General features: G+C 47.2%; 6 protein-coding genes across 7 annotated transcripts; 3 read left to right on the top strand and 3 right to left on the bottom strand.

Moving 5' to 3' along the window:
• Positions 1-371: 371 nt before the first annotated feature.
• On the top strand, positions 372-1,017 carry LOC108155998 (nuclear envelope phosphatase-regulatory subunit 1 homolog). The gene has a single exon (XM_017287198.2). It carries the CDS (start codon positions 479-481, stop codon positions 857-859), a length of 381 nt encoding a protein of 126 aa, XP_017142687.1. The 5' UTR covers positions 372-478; the 3' UTR covers positions 860-1,017.
• Positions 1,018-1,572: 555 nt separating this feature from the next.
• On the bottom strand, positions 1,573-5,858 carry LOC108155996 (DNA damage-binding protein 1). The gene is made up of 7 exons (XM_017287193.2): positions 5,647-5,858; positions 5,082-5,493; positions 4,101-5,025; positions 3,691-4,042; positions 2,435-3,629; positions 1,980-2,376; positions 1,573-1,914 (listed from the first exon to the last, which is right to left on the bottom strand). The coding sequence occupies exons 1-7, from the start codon at positions 5,705-5,707 to the stop codon at positions 1,834-1,836; spliced, it is 3,423 nt and encodes a 1,140-aa protein (XP_017142682.1). The 5' UTR covers positions 5,708-5,858; the 3' UTR covers positions 1,573-1,833.
• A 3,308-nt stretch (positions 5,859-9,166) lies between these two features.
• On the top strand, positions 9,167-12,353 carry LOC108156668 (gametogenetin-binding protein 2-like). The gene is made up of 4 exons (XM_017288291.2): positions 9,167-9,500; positions 10,053-10,619; positions 10,677-11,888; positions 12,029-12,353. The coding sequence occupies exons 1-4, from the start codon at positions 9,405-9,407 to the stop codon at positions 12,236-12,238; spliced, it is 2,085 nt and encodes a 694-aa protein (XP_017143780.1). The 5' UTR covers positions 9,167-9,404; the 3' UTR covers positions 12,239-12,353.
• LOC108156669 (mediator of RNA polymerase II transcription subunit 27) lies at positions 12,301-13,480 on the bottom strand. The gene is made up of 3 exons (XM_017288292.2): positions 13,253-13,480; positions 12,926-13,192; positions 12,301-12,830 (listed from the first exon to the last, which is right to left on the bottom strand). Exons 1-3 carry the CDS (start codon positions 13,420-13,422, stop codon positions 12,386-12,388), a joined length of 882 nt encoding a protein of 293 aa, XP_017143781.1. The 5' UTR covers positions 13,423-13,480; the 3' UTR covers positions 12,301-12,385.
• A 1,039-nt stretch (positions 13,481-14,519) lies between these two features.
• On the top strand, positions 14,520-16,132 carry LOC108155481 (calcineurin B homologous protein 1). Its single transcript, XM_017286304.2, has 2 exons — positions 14,520-14,657; positions 15,363-16,132. The coding sequence occupies exons 1-2, from the start codon at positions 14,591-14,593 to the stop codon at positions 15,863-15,865; spliced, it is 570 nt and encodes a 189-aa protein (XP_017141793.1). The 5' UTR covers positions 14,520-14,590; the 3' UTR covers positions 15,866-16,132.
• LOC108155478 (protein transport protein Sec23A) lies at positions 16,119-19,512 on the bottom strand. Of its 2 annotated transcripts, XM_017286301.2 has the most exons (7): positions 19,410-19,512; positions 18,940-19,237; positions 17,603-18,867; positions 17,376-17,529; positions 16,756-17,304; positions 16,585-16,605; positions 16,119-16,417 (listed from the first exon to the last, which is right to left on the bottom strand). In XM_017286301.2, the coding sequence occupies exons 2-7, from the start codon at positions 19,216-19,218 to the stop codon at positions 16,328-16,330; spliced, it is 2,358 nt and encodes a 785-aa protein (XP_017141790.1). In that variant the 5' UTR covers positions 19,219-19,237; positions 19,410-19,512; the 3' UTR covers positions 16,119-16,327. The 2 variants fall into 2 exon arrangements, with proteins under 2 accessions (XP_017141790.1, XP_017141791.1); XM_017286302.2 differs by lacking the exons at positions 16,585-16,605; positions 19,410-19,512 and having other exon boundaries at positions 18,940-19,329.
• Between the last annotated feature and the right edge of the window lie 38 nt (positions 19,513-19,550).

Here is a 19,550-nt window from a genome sequence, read left to right as displayed (position 1 = left end):
TCCTCCTCCTGCCTCTCGGCCATCCCACCCTGCCACTCACGTTTCTGTGTGCTTTGTTTGCGACTGCCACACGTGAACGAGAGCTAGCAGATCTGCTGCCACAAACGTGCGTGCCCAGGACGTAAAATAGCTGCGCATGCGTGCGGTGTGCCAAAAGGTATTACGGCCATGGAGCTATATTTAGACGTGTTTTACAAACTACCAGCACTTTCGATTCTGGGAATAAATACATATTATATCTTTTACATGAACATACAATTTGAGGATTCCGAATTGCTGCATCTATGTACATCCATCTCATTGAATATTCTTACATCTTTAGTACACATTCGTACATATTCGGTGGCAACATAAAAAGAAAGTACTTTGTAAATTCTGTCAAAATCTATGTATCTACACACACAATTACTCAAAATTCTATAACCTGGACAAATTTAAACTCATCAAATCGGTTACGAGCAATGAGAAAACCGATGCAATGGAACCCTCCGATGACGAAGATCTGAAGGCTTTCGAGCTGCGACTCACCGAAGTGGTTCTCTCGTACAGACCGACGTGCCGATGGCGCATTCTCCTGTCCGCCATGTCGATATGCACGGCCATCGGGGCCTGGTACTGGCTGAGGGATCCCCACACCACCGTTGTGTCTCTGACGGAATCCCTCTGGATACACCCAATCTTCGCAGCGGCCACAGTAACCTTAATTGTACTCTTCATCATAGGCATACAAAAGTCGGTCATAGCGCCGAAGGTCATCACAACGCGCGCCCGTTGTGTGCTTGGAGACTTTAACATGAGCTGCGATGACACGGGCAAACTGATATTGAAGTCCCGCCAAAGCTACGACGGCACCACATGAGTACCCGACCGCTACCAAGACAATCATTTAGTTAATGCATAGAACAACTATCTAAATACTCTTTCCTCCATGCTTATTTTCTTCCGGACACTTGTTTTATAAACGAAATTTTACTACTTAAATTTTAGTTTGTTATATAAAATTCATTCTAAAAACATGATGTTCGGGGACTTTAAATTCTGTAAGACAGTTAAGATTCAGCTTTCAGGGTAAAATGTATGGTCAATATTAATTAAGATCTTCTTTTGTAAGTTTTAAATCAGAAGTCATGCTCAGGGTAGCGTCGATTGAGTTATAAGGAATCTTAATATAAGATATATAATGACTAGCATAGGCGGGCTTTGGCTTCAATCACCTGTGCCGATTTGATAGAAAGTTTTTATTAAAAACCTCAAACTACTGGCATATGGGAAACGTGAAGAAAGAAGGTTTAATATGTGTTTACAATGTACTTTATTATTTACTCAAAAAAATGGACCAACATACAATATATATAAATGAAATTCTTGTTTGTCAAAATATATCAAAACAATGCTTAATAAATAAGAAAATTGAGTGCACACAATTTGTAGATAGAGGCAAAACCAGTTATAAAGAATGAAATACGATCCTAAGTTTGTATGTTTTGAAAAATATTTATCTGGGCCAATAATCCTGTGAGCGATCGCACATCTGTGGACCAATAAAGAAAAATGAAAACTCCAAACCATGAAATTAACAAATGTTAGGCAAAGTCGAAATACTTTTGACGTTTATTAAGGTGAGGCGCAACTTTGTAAGAGCTTTGAAACATATATATTTTTTTGTTGATACATTGTCAAGTCTTAGTGCGAGCAAACATAATCGAGAAACTTGGGAGAGTGACAGCGCTACGGGGTTAAGCAGGATACATGGTATCGAAGTTTCATGTACATTCCAACAAATTGTATGGTATGGTTCTTTTTTATATACTTATATACACATAAATTGCCGCCTTAATGCATGCGCGTTAGGTCCTCCACTATTTTGATGACATCCTCCACATCCGCGCCCTTCCGTTCCCCGTTCAGCGTCAACTGAAAGTACAAACAAAATTAAACCCTTAGTATTCCAATACATGACGGAATCTTGACCATCGAACCTCTAGACCCAGCACAGCATCTCGCATCTTGTCGCGACTCAAGTCCAAAAAGCTTTCTATCAGATCGCCATCTATAAATCCCTCGCTGGGCTCCACTTTGGTGTTGATTTGGAAATTGCGATAGTAGGTGTGCTCGATTTTGCCCACCGACTTGATGATCTTCTTCAGACGCTCCTCCAGGCCATGCAGGAAATCGTAAAAGTCCTGTGGTATTTGGGTGACAATGCCAATGGCTCCATTACAGGTTCCATACAGCACACATCCATTGATGGGCGTGGTGCGTTCGCCCACATTCTGCATCACCAAAGAGCCATGTCGGAAAACGTTAACCGTATCGCCCAGGTGGAAACGCGCCAGTTCCGGCAGCAACTGACGTTCCTCGTCGGTGGTGGCAGCACTAGAAATATAAACTTTAATAATCAGGATAATGGTCGTTATAGTTCATAGAAGGCTACCTGTCCTTCTGGCACACAAACAGATTGCCGTTTGTCTCCGAGCCCAGAAACGTATCATCATCGAGTATCTCCACGGCACGCATCCACTTCGGCTCGCAGTCGCGGGCGATCTCCACAAAGATTCCCTCCATCTGCTTGTGCTGCAGCAGGGTGATGGAGCGCATCAGATCGCCCACTAGGATGAAGTCGCCCTTGGCCTTTAAATACAGTGCCGCAATCATATTCTGGATGTTGCACTCCATACGGAGCTCCTTCTCGTTGGTCCATTCGTAGAGACGCACAAAGCTGCCAATTCCGGCCAAGACCTTGCCATTAAACTCGACCAAAGCGTAGCACGTTCCATCCACCTTGGTCTCGGCCACCTGTGTGAGCTTGTTGTCGTGGTAGTGGAATATAATGATGCGCCCCACCTTCGGCTCCGGCTCGTCGGGTATGACCAGCGAGGTAGCGACCACATAGTATGTGTTTGGATCGTCGCCCAGCTTGGCCGACATCAGTGACGATATAGTCTCGGGGGCTACGAACTGGTGGGCATGCAGCACCTCGAAAGTGTTCTGGTCGATCACCAGCAAGTTGTGCACGTCGATCTCCTGGCCAACCTCCGCATTGGCTGCCGTGGAGTTGTTGCCGCCCGGCTTGGGCAGGATATTCGAGCTACATGTGATATTCTGGGCCTGTGTGGAGGCGCTATTGCGCAACGGCTTGGCCCCGCCGCGACCATGGACATCGATGCGAAGCGTAGACACAGCAAAGGTCTGCGATGCCTCCTGATAGGCAATGCGGCGCGGGCCCTCGCCCAGGGGCACAGTACGGATGTGTAGTTTTTGGATCTCGTCAATGGTGCCCAATATAACCGAGTTCTTGGTGGCCAACGCCAAGCTGTCTGGATAGGCCTGGGCGTTCAGCGAGCACATGTGATTGACCTCCTTTAGATTAACGTTGGAGAAGACGAGCTTGTGGTTCGACGAATAGATCACCGTCGGACGGTCGGAACAGGCAAACACATTGGTCGTGGCAAACGACCGGAAAGTGCGCAGCGTTGTGGGCTGAGTACCGAGCGTAACCTTCTTCTTGTCCGTCAGCTGTCCGGTCTTCTGGTCCATAATGAAGTAATACATCGAACCATCGCCCAGGGCGCAGAGCAGATAGTGTATGCCCTCGAAGGTGGTCATCAGAATGGAGCGGGGAATAATTTCTGCAATCGATCAATACGGCTTCGTTCACAAATGACCCCAAAAATTGGTTAAATCGTTTACCTCCGCTCAGCTTCTCAGTGTAAATCGTCTCCAGATCGGGTAGCGACAAGATCACTGCGGATATATCTGTCCACAAGCCCACGGCAATCAAATCGGACTTGTTTTGCGTCTCATCCAACGGGGTTATATCCAAGCAAGCCACCTCATACGCCAGGGTCTTGCGCGACTTCTCTACCAAGCGGCCGTCCTCGATGACGATGTAGAAGATGTCGCGTGCCGATGCCAGCACAATCTGTGTGCTGTTGCACGAGACGACACCAATAGAGCGGTCGCCCTCAGGCCGCCACTCGCAGATCAGTGCTTTTGTGGCACTTTTCACCAATCGCACGCTGTCCGAAGTGACTTGAATTAGCTTAAGTGGAAATTCTTCATTAGAGAGGCACTCAAAACGAGAACGAGGGCAGTCAAACCTGATCATGTTCCACATTGGCGCAGAGGAACGTTTGCAGATCGCTGGCGAAGCCGGGAATCTCGGTTTCCTCCACTTCCTCGCCGGACAAAGTGAGAATCCTGGTGAGTCCCACAAAGGCCAATACGAGAGTATTTTCGTAGGGGCTTTCGTCGATGCCCACCTTCAAAGACCACATGCCCTTGATCCCCGGAAGATCAATACAGGCATGCTCTTGAATCCCTATCCCAATGCGAATGATTCGCAGAGAACCATCTTTGAAGCTTCCAGAGCAAGTGATGATCTGACCCTGTCCCTGGCGATCCAGATCTACGACGGCAATGTCAAGAATGGGAGCCAGATTGGTGAAGTTCTCCACTGGTATGACGTAGGAGCCCTCGATTGACTCCGAGCTGAGGCGCACCAGCTGCGAGTCACCATGTCGAGCGCCTATGTACAGGAAACCATTGTCCAAGTATGTAATGCACTCTGGTATAGAGATCTCGCCGAGTTTCTCGACCTTGATGTCCTTGACAGTGACGCCCTTGCTCGTCTCGGACGTGCCCAGGAAGAGCATATACAGCTGGCCGTCCATGTTGCCCAGCAAGTACCGCAGTCCTTTGCCATCCACTCTCGCATAGCAGTTGATGGTGCTCTGGCGGAAGGTGAGTGGTGCCACCGCATGGTAGTTGCTGCCATCGTGGTAGACAATCGACTCGCGCCCAATCACGATCACGCCTCCGATGGGTGACGGGACGGGTATCATCATGGTGGCTTCCGTCTCGACATTGTCCTGCTTCCATGCAATTTTTATGAATTCCTTCTCTCGCAAATTAATCTCATGCGACTTGACGTGTCGTCCATCGTTGTCCTTGTGGATGACTATGATTGTGGGATTTAGGCAGCCGTGCAGGAACTCTACGTCGTACACGTTCAGCTCGTCCATCCTAATGCAAAAGATAAACTTAGCTGATAAACCACTTTGTATTTTCATTCAATTTACCGCAAATTGGTGGCCTTTAGCTCGCTGGCCTCCTTGTCCATGGGTATGATAGTGAAGATCCCCTGGTACAGGACCATGCCGATAACTCGGGCCTTTGGATCGATGGCAGCAATGACCCCGCCCTCCGAGGGAATGCCCGCCGAGTCCGAGACATTGCCGTTTGCTTTGGTTATGACTGTGATGCTGTCGTTGACCATGCGCGCCTCCAATATCATGACGTTGTAGCGACGAGTCAGTATGAACAGCAGATCCTTGTTGCTATCCGGCGGCCTGAAGTGGCGCATAACCGCGACGGTGCCATTTATGTTGATCTCCTTGAGCGGGCGCAGGCCCTCCGGCGTGACGAGATCAATCTCCACCTGGTTGTTGCGGGCGATAATCAGGTTCAGGTCTGTGGGCGATGTAAAGTTGCCTGGAAGACAAGAAACAGAGCTCAACAGTTAATATATCGATCCCATCATGTAGCTTGTATAATCATGGCGAAGAGCCGGCAAAACATGCATGTTCTGGTTCCGATAGTAGCCGAAACGAACGAAAATTGGCCCCCTCCCTCGTTTCCCCTTACCGGTTAAACAGGCTACAACCGCAGTAGGCTTTTGCGCTGTCACCACATAGTGATGCGACATTTTCTCAGAAGTCTCCGAAGTGCACCTAACTGACCGACACACAAAGAATGAAGTTATCAAACACGCGTTTACAAAAAAAAAGAATTATTCGCCCAACGCGCTAAAAAAATGTTCGGCACCTTGGCGTCGCTGTCAGTGTTACCGCGGATATTTCGATAAAAATATACGGTCTGACCCTCAGAAATATACCGAAACCGCAAATATACTGCCGAATTTTCAAGTTCCGTCATACATATTCCTCATTTTTGATATTCCCTCGAATATTACTAGCTATGTAGAGCCCTCAACCCTGCCCACATAATTGTATCCGGTTAATGAATCAATTTTCTACTTGACTGGCTTATTTTAAATGCTCCCTTTTATTGAATTTTCAAAGGTCAAACAAATAAATCCTACTACTCAATTTTGATATTCCGTTGAATAATGCTGGCTAACTAAAATTCTTCCCACATAATTTGATCCCATTGATGAATACATTTTGTCCAAGATTAACTACCTTTTTATTGTATTGTGTATAAAACAAGGATTAAATAAAAAAGTTCATAAAAAAAACATTGTATGGAATGTCATTTCTTACATGTTGCTGGTATTTTGGACTTGTTGCTTGTCAACCGGAGTATGTACAGGCCTTTGTGTACCCTATTACCCTATGAAGTTACTTCAACTCTTTAAAAACAAACTGCTTTAAAACGTAATATGTTATAGACCTATTCATGCATTTGATGAGTTTCCTGTATATATATCCTGATAAAGACAATAAACTGCATATTGTCGTTGTGATAGCTTTAAACCAGAGACTGACCAGTTTCTGCATATATTGGAGGCTGGGATGACAAACATTTCCTTAATTCTATAATATTCATTTTGATAGGGTATGCAGAATGTTGAGGGAGGATGCTGCTCGTTCCCTCGGCACATGAGTCTGGCCCATACAAATTGAATGTTGCCAGCAACGTTTATCTGTAATCTGGCAGCACTACACTGCAAAAAATTGCTATTTTTCTTAATACTGTCCGTTTACGGTATATTTTATATTTGATACCGTATAAATCGGTAGGTTTATTCAATTTTTCGGTATATAACGGTATATTTTATAATCAAACACTTTCCACTCTTTTTCGAGACGTCACGTGACAAATTAATAAAAAACGAGGGGGAACGTTGTGAGTTGCTGCGGACACCGCAACTCTACAGTTATACCCGATACTAAGTCCTCCGGCAGACGCCGCTAATATTAAACGACACGACAAGGAGTGCGTGCGAGAGAGACAGAAAATCAGTCTGAGCGTGACGTCGGGTGCTGCGTAGCCAGTGCAAATTGATTTGTTCCTTTTGGCTATAAAAATGATCTGATCTGATCCAGATTCAGCAATCTGATATATATGATCATTATCTATGACTCTGCGTTTTTAGTTTTCTCGTATCCTTAATATTGTGGATGCAACAGATTTTCGTCCTTTGTGGGGGCGGAAGGGGGTGGGGCGAAATTTTGAGATATACGTTTTATAGTGAGATCTAACAGGAGTGCGGATACCAAATTTGGTTCCTCTAGCCTTAATAGTCTCTGAGATTTGTGAGTTTTTAGTTTTCTCGTATCGTCGAAATTGTGGATGCCACAGATTTTCGCCCTTTGTGGGGGCGGAAGTGGGCGGGGCAAAGTTTTGAAATATTCTTGTAGCAGTGACATATCACAGAAGTCTGGATCCAAAACATCGTTGCTCTCGCTCTTATAGTCTTTGAGCACTAGGCGCTGAAGGGGACGGACAGACGGACAGACAGACGGACGGACAGACGGACAGACAGACATGGCTCAATCGAATCGGCTATTGATGCTGATCAAAAATATATATATTTTATGGGGTCGGAAACGATTCCTTTTGGACGTTACACACATCCACTTTTACCACAAGTCTAATATACCCCAATACTCATTTTGAGTATCGGGTATAAAAATTAGTAAAGCAATAAGCATATTGCTTGCAATATTGAGCGTTGTCATGAGTCAGATTGCATCAATCAAACATTTGGAAAAAATTCGAGTTTTTTGTGTCCCAACTAAAAATATGTAAATGTAAAAGTAATATGTAAAAAAAATAATTTTAATGTAGCTGCTGCAGCAGAGCACATTATACCGTTACGAGCAAAGGTCACCATTGTGATCAAAGCGCTTTTCCTGAAAAAAAACATACAAAGCTCTAAACATAAAATATTTTGAAAAAATTCAACATTTTCATGAATAAAGGTACACGTGCACATCTTTTAAAACGTACAGAAAATAACGTATCTAGCCCGAACAGGGCTAGTAAAGTTGAACAATGTAGTGTTTCGGTGATACTCCACTCCAATTGTAGAACAAATGAAGGAGAGTCACAGAAATTGCGCGCTAATCTTTATTGAAATTATCGTCAAACCCAAAATTGAGTATTTGCCCAATGCTTATTTCAAAACATCAATCACAAGATGCGCTCAATTTCAAAATAAAGTTATGTTACCGCTCTGTTGAGCAACACCATATTTACGCTTTCGACGGTTTTTTCAGAGGTTGTGTTTCTTGTTTCACATACCTTAAGTTTCTTACATCTGGTTGTATTGAGCATGATAAATGCTCTAAAAAGTGTCCCACTGGGCGGCACATTATATCATAACCTTAAGTTTCAAGTAAAAGCTAGTATCCATTTATAGTTTGAGAATAATTTTAAATCGTTTCGATCTTAGGCCTCTAATTCCTCAAGTTAAGCAGGAAAAGGTGCAGCGTAGTCACACGTTCCCTCACGGGACACTGGCTAATAGGCACCCACGCTAACAGGCTGGGGGCCCCACATAACGATTTTTGTCGCAGCTGTAGAGACGAGGAAGAGGAGGAGACAGTGGAACATCTGTTCTGCTCCTGCCCAGCTCTCAGCAGAAGAAGGCTACAGCACCTGGGCTCAGCCTTTCTACACGACATCTCAGAGATGTCCAAACTATGTCCCAGGAGGATAGCGAACTTTGTGAGAGCATCTGGATGGGATAATTGCTGACAGGAAGTCTCACAACGCAGGAAGGAAATGATCCTATGCGGTATCACAACGGGCCGAAACCGGCCTAAGTGTGACGGGTTCCGAGCGAGCCCGGCAGCCGCCTCAACCTAACCTAACCTAGGCCTCTAATATTTAGATTTAACAGATAAGGGTGTTTTATATAACATTAAAATGCACCAGCTATCCTGAGGGAAGGAACCTGCTACTAGGTGGTTCGATTGGTCTTTCGCGCTATACTCAATTCTGACGATCGATTTGCACGTCAGAACTGTTTCGCTCGGCTCATATGTATATGTGAGCTCACCAAATAAATCAAGAACAAAGTAGAAAACGATCGTAGAGTCCTTTTTATGGACTTGAATTTGTGTAGGGAGCTATAGTCAGCTGAGAACTAACCTCTTATGATTTCAGATTTCAGTATTTCAGTACATTGTTTTATTACGGTCACACTACTGCCAGCATTTAATGGCGACCGGACCGATTCACCTACTACGTGTTTGACATAGAAAATAGATTTTGCAGCTGAATTTCGAGAGACCTAGAGACATTCGAATCGCATAGAGATATACTAGTGCGTATTATTTGTTAAACAGTGCAGTGTTTTTGTTGCTCCTTCCCCCACTCCCTGCAGAAGTGTTTCGTAAAGTGCCTGAAATTGCCTTCGTTGGCTCTCGAACATGGCGAGACTGACAAAAGTCTATACCACTGATGACGATGATTCTGGTTATGTTGGTCGCAGGCATTTACCCCTGGTAGCAGGCGATAAACTAATGGTAAGTAGCAGTCATTATATTATGCTTTGTCCGTACAGATTTTGTATATGTAAGGCGAAAAATGACTGGCAGCAGAACCCCTCACACTCGCATGAACTCACACACGCACACAGTCGTGCCATGCAGCTTGTCCAAAAACTTTCATAACACACGGGTATATGTACATGCATATGTATGTAGTGCCTGCCTGCATGTGTGTTAGTCTCGTCTCACAAACAGCTCGGAAATTGTAATTGTGCGTTTATTAATTGAACTTGATCCATGATATTATTCTGCTGGCAGTTCTCCGTCAGCTGAGAGTGAGAGGGGTATGAGCGAGAGAGGGAAAGAGAGAGGAGCCGCTTAGTCTCTTATTTCTGCACCTGCCACCCACCCGCACCCGAAACTTCTCGCTGCTTCGCCCTCTGTCGCCATGTTGTTTGAAAGTGCACACAGCAGTGCAGCAAAAGAGAGAGATGGAACGCTGCCGCTGAATCGGCAGCAGCGGATGCACCTAAACAGGTTCCACTCTCGCTCTAACCGATCTAACCGTTCTTCTCTCGATGCTTCCAGATGCTAATGGACCTGAACAGCAAAGGACTCGTCATCGACAGCCCCCTGATACGGGGTCGCGACCTGGAGGAGTTCTCTCGCAAATTCAGGCTGCTCACAGAGGCCGAGCGTCGCCAATCGCTGGAGATTGATAGCGCCAGCTTCATGGCGGTGCTAAATCAGTGCGTGCAGTGCGTGGGCTGCCGACGCCGAGTAGAGCGATTGTACTATCAGCTGACCGAGTCGGGACATCGCACGCTCGATCCGCTGGAGCTGCGAGACAAGGCCAAGCTGGGAATTGCCGAGGAGAAGCTGAAGACGCCACAGGCCCTGGGCACGCTGCTCTATCGACATCACGAGGTACTCAACAATCTGCTCGATAGTAAATTGCGGAACAAGACGCGATGTGTCCTGCATTCGCTGGACGCCTTCCGTGCCAAACCCTTCTCGGAGACCTGGCGAGAAGTGTGGTCCGCCATGAAGAGCAACTGCCGCAACGAGTTGACGATCATCGAAACCAAGGAGCTGCACGATGTGCTCGAAAACTATCTAAAGAAGCACAAGTTCTGCTCTGGCTGTCGGACAAAGGTGAGAATGGAATAGGTAAAGCTCAAGGATATACCTTATCTGCTTGCCTCTTCGTAGATTGAACGCGCCTATAAAATACTCATTGGTGAAATCTCCTCCAAAGAGAAGGGCTATGCTGCTCAACTGTATGCGCACATCCGCAAGTGTGTTCCCGACCAGCACATACACGTGAACACGAATAAAATTGAGTTCCTCGATGCCCTGATCAAGCGTGCTGAGCCTGAGGTGAACGGCAGCTACTCGAAACTGCGCGAAAGGCACGCCAAAACGCTGGAGATCGCCCAGGAGGAGGTGCTCACCTGCGTGGGGATGATCATGTACGAACGGCTTCGACGCATTTACGTAAGTCTGCGCGAGGAGGAGCGCGCCTGCCAAGTGCTGGCTGCTGTGGGCGTGCACGCACTTTGTCGCAGCTTTGATACATTCGTGGAGCAAAAGCAGGGCATCAGCAATTTGGAGCTGCTCTACCAGGAAATTAGTCGCGCTGAGAAGGCCAAGGAGCTGAAGCGTGAGCTGAAGAAGCTCAAGAAGAAGAGGAGGAAAGATGAGAAAAAGAACTTGCATCGCCAATGCGAAGAGAGCGCGGACGCGGATGTAGACGCGGACGCAGGCGAGTCTGATGATGAGGAAGAAGATGTAGATGTAGATGTAGATGTGGATATCGATGCGGATGCGGATGTGGATCTGGAAGAACATTTGGAGCTTAACGATGTAGGTGTCGACGATGGCATTGTCACGGAGGCAGTAACTCTCGCGCCCGAGCCGGAGCCAACGCCTCCTACCAATGACAAGCCAACGAAATCGAAAGCGAAGAAGCAATCGAAGAAAAAGAAGCAAAAGTCTGCCTCCAAAAAAGCCATCACGAAGCAGCAGCCAAGGCCGGCGGTCTCGGCTCCTCAGCACCTGTATGATGAGCACTTGGACGTCGCCAGTTGCGTTTCATCGAATGTTGCTAAGCAGCCAAACGGTGTTCGCAAGTGTGACGAATGTTTGGCGTCTATGCCAAACTGTCCTTGTGAGCAGGATGTACGGGATTCTGGCTATGGAAGTGATCCCACTTCGCACATCAATTCCCGTACCTCCAGCGTGGTCTCGTCACCCGAAGGGTCGGAGGTCTCGTGCTCAGATGGACTGTGCAATCACGATGTCCCCCTGGATGAGGATCAGCAGAATGGATTAGATGTTGCCGAACGCAACAGCTTCGTCTCTGATATACTCTACTGCCACCCCTCGCAGTTGGAGCACAAGTTTTCATTGTTGCAGATGTGGGTGAGTTCGTTGACTGATCGTTGATAGTTGGCACTGATGGCATCTGTCATCACAAAGGATGGCCGAAAACTGAAGCAGGATTGCCTCTGAACTCCATACAAATTTTTAACTCATTTATCTATTCATACTTTGTGTTGCAGGACGACTATGACGACTACGATAAGGACGATGAAAACTATTACATTCCCCAAGAGGTGGTGCTGGCCTTCAAGTACCACCAGGCGGAGGTGAGGCAGCAGCGCGAGCGACTCCGTGCCACTCTGCGAGAGAACTTCGAGCGCCTGTGCCTGCAGCGGGGTGTGCGAACACAATATGCTGCAGCAATTGCAGCCACCTCAGTTGGCCATTAAAAATGCATTAAACCGTTGTAGTTATTCAGTCGAGCGATGCGATTTCTAAAAATCCGCACGCATGCATTCAAATACATATAATATTTTGTTTGAAATAAATGAAGTATACAAGTTATGCTTATAAAGATATATATTTAATCATAATCTTCAGCAGTTGCGACACTCTTCATGGAAGGGCTCCAGTGTGCGCAGATCCCGCCACGTGGGCGGCAGGCCGTTGGCTATGTACTTGCTGCAGCGCTTGCAGGGTTCGAGGAAGAGCTTAATGTGGCTGTTTAGCCAGGTCACATAACTCTTCACCGCCAGGTCGGGTAGCGTAGGGGAGAAAAAGTGCAGCATGGCAGAGTGGGCGTGCTCCTGGACTTTGCGGAATACCTCGTAGCGCGACTCCGCCCACAGGTCATCCTGCTCGAGCGGCTCGTCGTAGCCCTTCACCGTCACCCACTCAATGAGCACGCCCTTGAACACGATGGCCGCCTTCAGCACATTGCTGATGGTCACGATCGCCACGGCGTTGGACCCAAACGGACGGAATACTCTGTATGAAGTGTGCGGCGGGGTGTTGATTTCACTGAGCAATTTGTCTATATGGCTGCGAAATCAAATAGGATTCGGGGTCAGTGTCAGCCAGTGCGTATACGTATTTGCTATTTCCTATTTCCTAATAGCTGTGCCCCGCAAACTTACTCCGGATCATTGTTGAATGAAGAGAACGGCAGGCGCGGGCGCTTTTGAGAGCAGTAGTTGTACGACCTCCGCAGCGTGTTCTGGTTGAGATTGTTGAAGGCCAGGAAGCTGTGATCGTGCACCTTGTCGATCCACTTGTAGCTATTCACCAGCTGTGGATACAGAGCCTGCCGGTCCTGAGATGTCTCCTGGGCCAGGTACGCCGTATTTCCCAGGGAGTAGGCCGTGGGCGGCACTTGCAACCCATTGATCAACTGCTCCACTTCACTGCAAGGCAGTAATCCATGATATAAAACAACAACACAATGATTTTCTCAATTTCCTCACCGCAATTGTGAATTTATGGCTCCGAATTTCTCCTGAAAATCGTGGACAAACTTGTTTCGGCTTTCTTCCACTCCCTCCCCATCTGTGCCGTCGGCCAAGTGCTCAAAGCACTGTCGCACATTCGAGCGCAGGTTCTTAACAGCAGTCAGGGTACAATTTAACTTATCCATTTATGTTAATAAATAATTTTTTAAAAATGTTTTTGTTATTAAGTCTAGTGTGACCGCGGATTTGTCCATTACATATACGGTCTGACCCTCAAAAATATACCGAATTATACGTCACAGTTTTAAAATATAATTTAAATATACTGCCGAATTATTTGTATTCATATTCTTCGATTGGTTAGTTAATTGGTAATTACTGGTTAATTTACAGTCTTTAGCTTAATAAGATTATTTATAAAATAAGGTTTAAACAAAAAGGTCAATAACAATTTCCACAAAACTAATTGTTTGTATACAGTAACAACACTCTAACTACACATTTGCTACTTATTAACTACATTTATTATGTAATTGTCAAATGCGAACCTGAATGGAAAATGTGTATAGCCCATTTCATACCTATTGATATATAATACCCAAGACCCTGGGATCTAATCCAGAAAGATCGTTTGCGACATGTTCAGTGTATGAACTGGGACATCAGTACGGTTATGGTTAATACAATACATAAATTGTGCGTGTAGGACTTTCACATGAATACGCAAACATTTTTCGAGCTATATCATTTTCGACAATGGACTTATTGTTCTCTGTTCAAGAGTTGGAAATCACTCTCCTCGATTTTTATCGTAATTTGGCATGATATCCTTTAATTAATATCAAAAAGTTTTCCAAGCTTCTATGAAACGAAATTATGACATTTTCTTAGAATTAAATGTTTCTTACCTATAACCTGTAAGAACTTTTAAGAAGACAATAAACTGCAATATTTCGTTGTTCTCAAAATATCTAGTTTTAAAACAGAGACTGAGGAAACTCAGTAAGTCGCCTGTAACTAGAGTGTAGTGTCATAAGACCACAACCGCCGAATTCAATTTCAGCTTATCGCACAAATATATCGATATTTGCAACGATCCGCGATGAACATGCAAATACAGTCGAAGCTGGTAGACATATAAGAATTACGCTGTCAATCCAACAAAAGAAAAATAGTATTAATTGCATTGCTCCAAATTCAGAAGATTGTAGTTCAGTTTATAGATCCCAAGCAAATAAATATATTGTCAAAAGTTATCGATGTACTGATATATTATATACTCTCATCCCTATTGCATCCGAATTGATTATATTCAGCGGGTTCCAAATTTTTAACCAAAATTGCAACGGCGAGATGGGCAACAAGTCATCACTGTTCCTCCGGAACGAGGAGATAGCGCAGATTCAGGAGGAAACTGGTTGTGAGTACAAAACTGGGGCGGCAATAACCTTGGCCAAGAAGTCATCAGAATGGAAACTACTTTCGAAACCAATACGCATTTGGATATCAAGTACAATCCAATCCACTCACTGGACTGGCCTGGCCTGCCCCAATTGTCGCACTTGAGCGCTAAAAGCTGTTCAATTACTTGTACAAATATTTGGGCTACCGTGCGTGGCTGCGCTGGCTGGTTCCATAGACTATCAGTAGCTTTGCTCAAGGGCGTCTGGGGTTTGTTTGTACGTTGCTGTGTTGTGGGTGCTCTAAAAAACGAAAATACATATTTACTTATTTAAAAAAGCATCCGCACGATGCGCTTGCCTTATGCAAGAGCTATATGCACAGCCGTTTTCCAGCAATCAATTTGCATTACAATTACAATTGCACCTGTACGCTGCGAGTGACGTCATCGGCAATCGCCCCCCTTTTAGTAGCTATTTGTCGTCTGGGGGGCAAAAGTCGGCGCTTATCTATGCCTTTGACTGGAATGAAGCAATTATCTAGTGTCCGAGACCGTGTAAATGCGATATGTATGGGGCGATAAGCTCAAAGTTTCTCACAATTGAAATAGCCGCCACCTCGTCGGACTTGTATCCAGTGCTGTTCGACCAGCTAGTATCAGTTCCCCGATAAGAGCTGATAATTCAGGTGAATTTTATAACTAATAACTTCGACTCATTCGCAGTTACTCCCAACCAAATCGAGAGATTGTACTCGCGCTTCACGTCGTTGGATCGCAACGACTGCGGGACCCTCTCCCGCGAGGACCTGATGCGGATCCCGGAGCTGGCCATCAATCCGCTGTGCGAGCGCATCGTCCACTCGTTCTTTGCCGAGAGCACCGACGATCGGGTGAACTTTCGGCAGTTCATGAACGTGCTGGCCCACTTCCGTCCGCTGAGGGATAACAAGCAGAGCATGCTGAACAGCCGGGAGGAGAAGCTGAAGTTCGCCTTCAAGATGTACGACCTTGATGACGACGGCGTGATTAGCCGGGACGAGCTGCTCTCCATTCTGCACATGATGGTGGGCGCCAACATCAGCCAGGACCAGTTGGTCAGCATTGCGGAGCGCACAATCCTGGAGGCAGACCTCTGCTGCCAGGGCAAGATATCGTTCGAGGACTTCTGCAAGGCCCTAGACCGCACCGACGTCGACACAAAGATGTCCATAAGGTTTCTCAACTGAGGCCAAGATACAATCCTGGACCAGAGGCAGAGATAGAGAGAGAGCAAGCTTTTTAGTCAGTGTGTACCAAATAGTTTAGGACGGAGGTGGAGTCTACCGAGAGGCATAACTTGTATTAGTAGTCGTTATGGAAGTGTGGCCTGTGCGGCCCGCACTTGATACAATTCTTAATTCTTCTTTATTTCGCTGTAATTTAAGGTTCTGAGGGCATTTTGTTTTTAGTTTCTTGCAAATAAAGGCCAACAGCGTGTCATTTAAATTGTTGAACATAATTTGAATAGTTTATTGTGTGTCTCAGACGATCAGATGATCAAGTGGAATATCTGTTGTATGTTTATATCTGTATCTGTGATTGCATTGCCTTGGCCAAAAGGATTCCAAAAGGATCAGCTCGTTCGGTATTTGAAGAATCTTAGGTAGAATAGAACCCTCCTAGTGGTGCTCCTCTCATCGTTGGGCGATTCATGTGGTTGTGGAGACGGCCAGCTTCTTGAGATGCTCCATGAACAGCTGCAGCGAGACATCGTCGGTGAGTACGGGAGCTCCGCCGTCCTGTCAAGACATGCCAAAAGAGAATTAGTCAAATGATGGGCAGGGACGGGGCTCGTGCAGTTCGGACAGGAGGGGAAATGAGAGCGAAACCAGCACCAACAAATCAGCTTAGAAACTATACAATAAAGCAGATTCCCAGTGAACAGTAAACAGTAAAAATGTACTACCGTCGTCTGACCAATGGCCGGCTGCGCATGACAGGGATACGGATACGGAAACGGAAACGTATGCACAATGAGTGAAACAAAACCAAACATAAAACGAGAATTTTTTTAAGAAAATGCTGCAAAGATCTGTCGAGAGTTAGCCAGCCGAGCTGTTGGCTGGCTGGCACTTACCTGCCCATAGGCATACATGTTGTTGTGGGTCTGCGAGGGATTGACCTTCGAGAGCAGGAAGCGCGCCTGCGAGCCGCCGTGCTCGGTGTCGATGTAGCGTGGCATGGGGAAGCGAGTCTGCAGGATCTCCTGGGCATCGTCCACGGGGGCCTGCAGCAGCTGCTTGAAGTTCTCGTACTCGGGCATGTCCTGGTACTTGAGGGCTCGCCACTGTGCAATCGTCTCGCCGTGATAGATGAGTATCTGGAAGAATGTGTCCATCAGCAGAATGCGATCCGCCTGGATCGAGGCGGTGTCCAGCAGCACGGGCTCGGGCGGTCCGTTGAACGAGTAGCTATAGAGTATCGGCTGTATCATGATCAACGACTGGGTGAGGTCCTCGCGCATCAGCATGTGTCGGTAGAATGTGGTCTCGTCGGGCGAATTGTTGAAGACCTGCAGGAACTGCGAGCGGCGCAGGTGGTACATGAACTGCGGGAACAGACTGAAGTTCTGCGACAGCCGGAAACTGTTCGGATCGTCCTTGGTGTACTCGCCGAACTTTTGGCACTGCAATTAGGGATTATTGTCGATTCATAAGAGAACTTCTCTCCGACGAGTAATCAATACTGTGTACTCACCAGGCGAATCAGCTGACGATCAACCCAGCGCAGAATATCAGGTCCCTCGTCCGTCTCCGCGCGGTAGACAACCATGCGGGCCATAAGGACGGCGGCAGCTTCCTGGTCAAAGCCAGCACTGATATGATGCACATTTGTGGTGGCATCAGCCCAGCTGTACATGAAGAGAAACAGAGAAATTACTGAATGCTAGCTGCGCCACTGCCTGGCCACTCTCTGGCACTCACTTTCTGGCCAATGTCGTGACGCGGATGCGCCGCTGACCGCTCGGATGCTGATACTGTGTTATAAACTGTATGCAGCCGCGTCCGCCCTGGGGAATGGGGGCGGCGTGCTGGTTGACAACCTCGAAGAAGTAGGCCACCGTGGAGCTGGGATTCAGAGTGCACAGCTTCCACTGCACCGTGTTGCCCATGCCGATCTCCACATCCGACACCGACGGGCTCTTCACATTCAGCGACACACACGAGCCGATACCTCCCGATATTTTTAGCTCGCGCGAGCACTTCACTTCCAGCGTGGCATTGAATGCCATTTTCAGATCGTTGCGGCTGTCACGCGCAAACACGCGTTGGAATGTCTGCTTGAACAGCGACGAGTTGAACGAGTCTCCCATGACCATATGCCCGCCCGTCGAGTTGCACAGCTGCTTCATCTCCAGGAGGCCAGTCTGGTCGAGGGCGCACGAGTAGATGTCGACGCTGTGCCCATTGGTGGCGGCACGCAGGGCCAGCGCATCGAAGTGCTTGATGGCCTTTTTCATGAACTTGACGTTGTCCTTGTGAATGTCATGGTGAGAGCGAATCGGATGCTTCAGTTCGTCGTCGACCACTTGGCCGGGGCCCTGGGAGCAAGGGCCACCGACGAAGGACATAATCCGACCACCCGTGTTCGGGTAGGTGCACTCCAGCAGGCCAACTGCTATCGAGAGAGCAGCGCCCGTGGAGCGCAGGTAGCGCTTGCCCTGCGGCACCGGCCAAGGGTCGCGCTGTAGCTCGCTGAGCAGATCACCCAGTGCCGCATCGCACTGGCTGATCGGCTGCAGGAAACGATGAGCCGGCGGCAAAGGTGCTCCTGCTGCTGGGGCATTCGGCCGCTGCTGTCCGGGCATTGCCTGGCCCGGCTGCTGAGGGCCCGGAGCAGCGCCGCGTCCGATTCCGAGCATGTCCTGCACCTGCTTGGCCGTCAAGTCCTTGGTGCCGCGGAACACGTAGCTCTTGGAGCAGCCCTCGGCTCCCAGCTCATGCACTTGTATCATCTTGCCGAACGTAATCAATCCGACCAGGGCATTGGGCGGCAGCAGACTGAGCGACATCTGCAGCGAATCTTTAAGGGCGTCCAGCTCCTCCTCGTCCATGCAGGTGTCGACGAGGAAAATGAAGACTGGAGGCATGGTCGGAGCCCTGGTAATGGTGTACTCAATGGTGCTGAATCCGGGGATCAGCTCAGCGGGCTGATGTTGTTCCGAAATGGCCGCATATTGAGGGGGAAACTAAAACAAGCAACGTCAAGGCAAAGTTCAAGTAAAAAATGGGACTGAGTCACTGTCGCATCTTCTACTCACGGGATTGCGCTGGAAACAAAAGTTGCACACCCACAACTTGGCACGGTAGTCCACCTGGCACAGGGGGTTCAGAATGGCCCGACAGTTGCTGCGTGTGCACAGAACGGGCTCATATTGTATAGGTGGCAAGTCGGGGCGCTCCTTCAGCGGCTGGTAAAGACAAGCAAGCGGCACGACCAAGCGGCTGGCGTCAATGCGACTCGAGGGCCACACATTCCACGTCAGACGCACTCCGTCACGGTCCTCGTTCTGCTGGATGAACTCCTCGTAGGTAGTCATCGTGAAAAGCCTAAATTATCTATTAATAGTTGATTATAAATTGATACTAAGTTTGCTTGCTAATTGGAAAAATCGGTCGGCCAGGCCACGTCACGGATTTGACAGCTAGTTGTGTAGCAAGCAGCTTCGCGACGTGACGCACAACTTCCAAACAAATGCAGTCCAAATTTATCAAAATCAAAACAAACTACCTTTTTGATTTAAACAAATTTATTTTAATTTGATATTCTTAATTCAGCTGTCTTTCCGTCTTCAATGCAGTTTGAAACAATTCGGTGAACTAGAAATGTCAACGATACTATTGCATGGGAAACCGTTTTGTATTGAATTTC

Source organism: Drosophila miranda, chromosome 2 (assembly GCF_003369915.1).
Source record: "Drosophila miranda strain MSH22 chromosome 2, D.miranda_PacBio2.1, whole genome shotgun sequence".
NCBI lineage: Eukaryota > Metazoa > Arthropoda > Insecta > Diptera > Drosophilidae > Drosophila > Drosophila miranda.
Note: the sequence above shows the minus strand (reverse complement) of the source record. Positions and strands in the feature narration are given on the sequence as shown.

Excerpts from the sequence above, each read along its gene's own strand:
- LOC108155478 (XM_017286301.2), bottom strand. The coding sequence starts at position 19,218 with ATGACTACCTACGAGGAGTTCATCCAGCAGAACGAGGACCGTGACGGA. Across the intron at positions 18,868-18,939 it reads TTTGTTTCCAGCGCAATCCC|TTTCCCCCTCAATATGCGGC; the intron begins GTGAGTAGAAGA and ends TGCTTGTTTTAG. Across the intron at positions 16,418-16,584 it reads CGGCCATTGGTCAGACGACG|GACGGCGGAGCTCCCGTACT; the intron begins GTAGTACATTTT and ends ATGTCTTGACAG.
- LOC108155998 (XM_017287198.2), top strand. The coding sequence starts at position 479 with ATGGAACCCTCCGATGACGAAGATCTGAAGGCTTTCGAGCTGCGACTC.
- LOC108156669 (XM_017288292.2), bottom strand. The coding sequence starts at position 13,422 with ATGGATAAGTTAAATTGTACCCTGACTGCTGTTAAGAACCTGCGCTCG. Across the intron at positions 13,193-13,252 it reads GCCATAAATTCACAATTGCG|TGAAGTGGAGCAGTTGATCA; the intron begins GTGAGGAAATTG and ends ACTGCCTTGCAG. Across the intron at positions 12,831-12,925 it reads TCATTCAACAATGATCCGGA|CCATATAGACAAATTGCTCA; the intron begins GTAAGTTTGCGG and ends TTGATTTCGCAG.
- LOC108155481 (XM_017286304.2), top strand. The coding sequence starts at position 14,591 with ATGGGCAACAAGTCATCACTGTTCCTCCGGAACGAGGAGATAGCGCAG. Across the intron at positions 14,658-15,362 it reads GATTCAGGAGGAAACTGGTT|TTACTCCCAACCAAATCGAG; the intron begins GTGAGTACAAAA and ends ACTCATTCGCAG.
- LOC108155996 (XM_017287193.2), bottom strand. The coding sequence starts at position 5,707 with ATGTCGCATCACTATGTGGTGACAGCGCAAAAGCCTACTGCGGTTGTA. Across the intron at positions 5,494-5,646 it reads GGTTGTAGCCTGTTTAACCG|GCAACTTTACATCGCCCACA; the intron begins GTAAGGGGAAAC and ends CTTGTCTTCCAG. Across the intron at positions 2,377-2,434 it reads TTTGTGTGCCAGAAGGACAG|TGCTGCCACCACCGACGAGG; the intron begins GTAGCCTTCTAT and ends TTATATTTCTAG.
- LOC108156668 (XM_017288291.2), top strand. The coding sequence starts at position 9,405 with ATGGCGAGACTGACAAAAGTCTATACCACTGATGACGATGATTCTGGT. Across the intron at positions 9,501-10,052 it reads TAGCAGGCGATAAACTAATG|ATGCTAATGGACCTGAACAG; the intron begins GTAAGTAGCAGT and ends CGATGCTTCCAG. Across the intron at positions 11,889-12,028 it reads TTTCATTGTTGCAGATGTGG|GACGACTATGACGACTACGA; the intron begins GTGAGTTCGTTG and ends TTTGTGTTGCAG.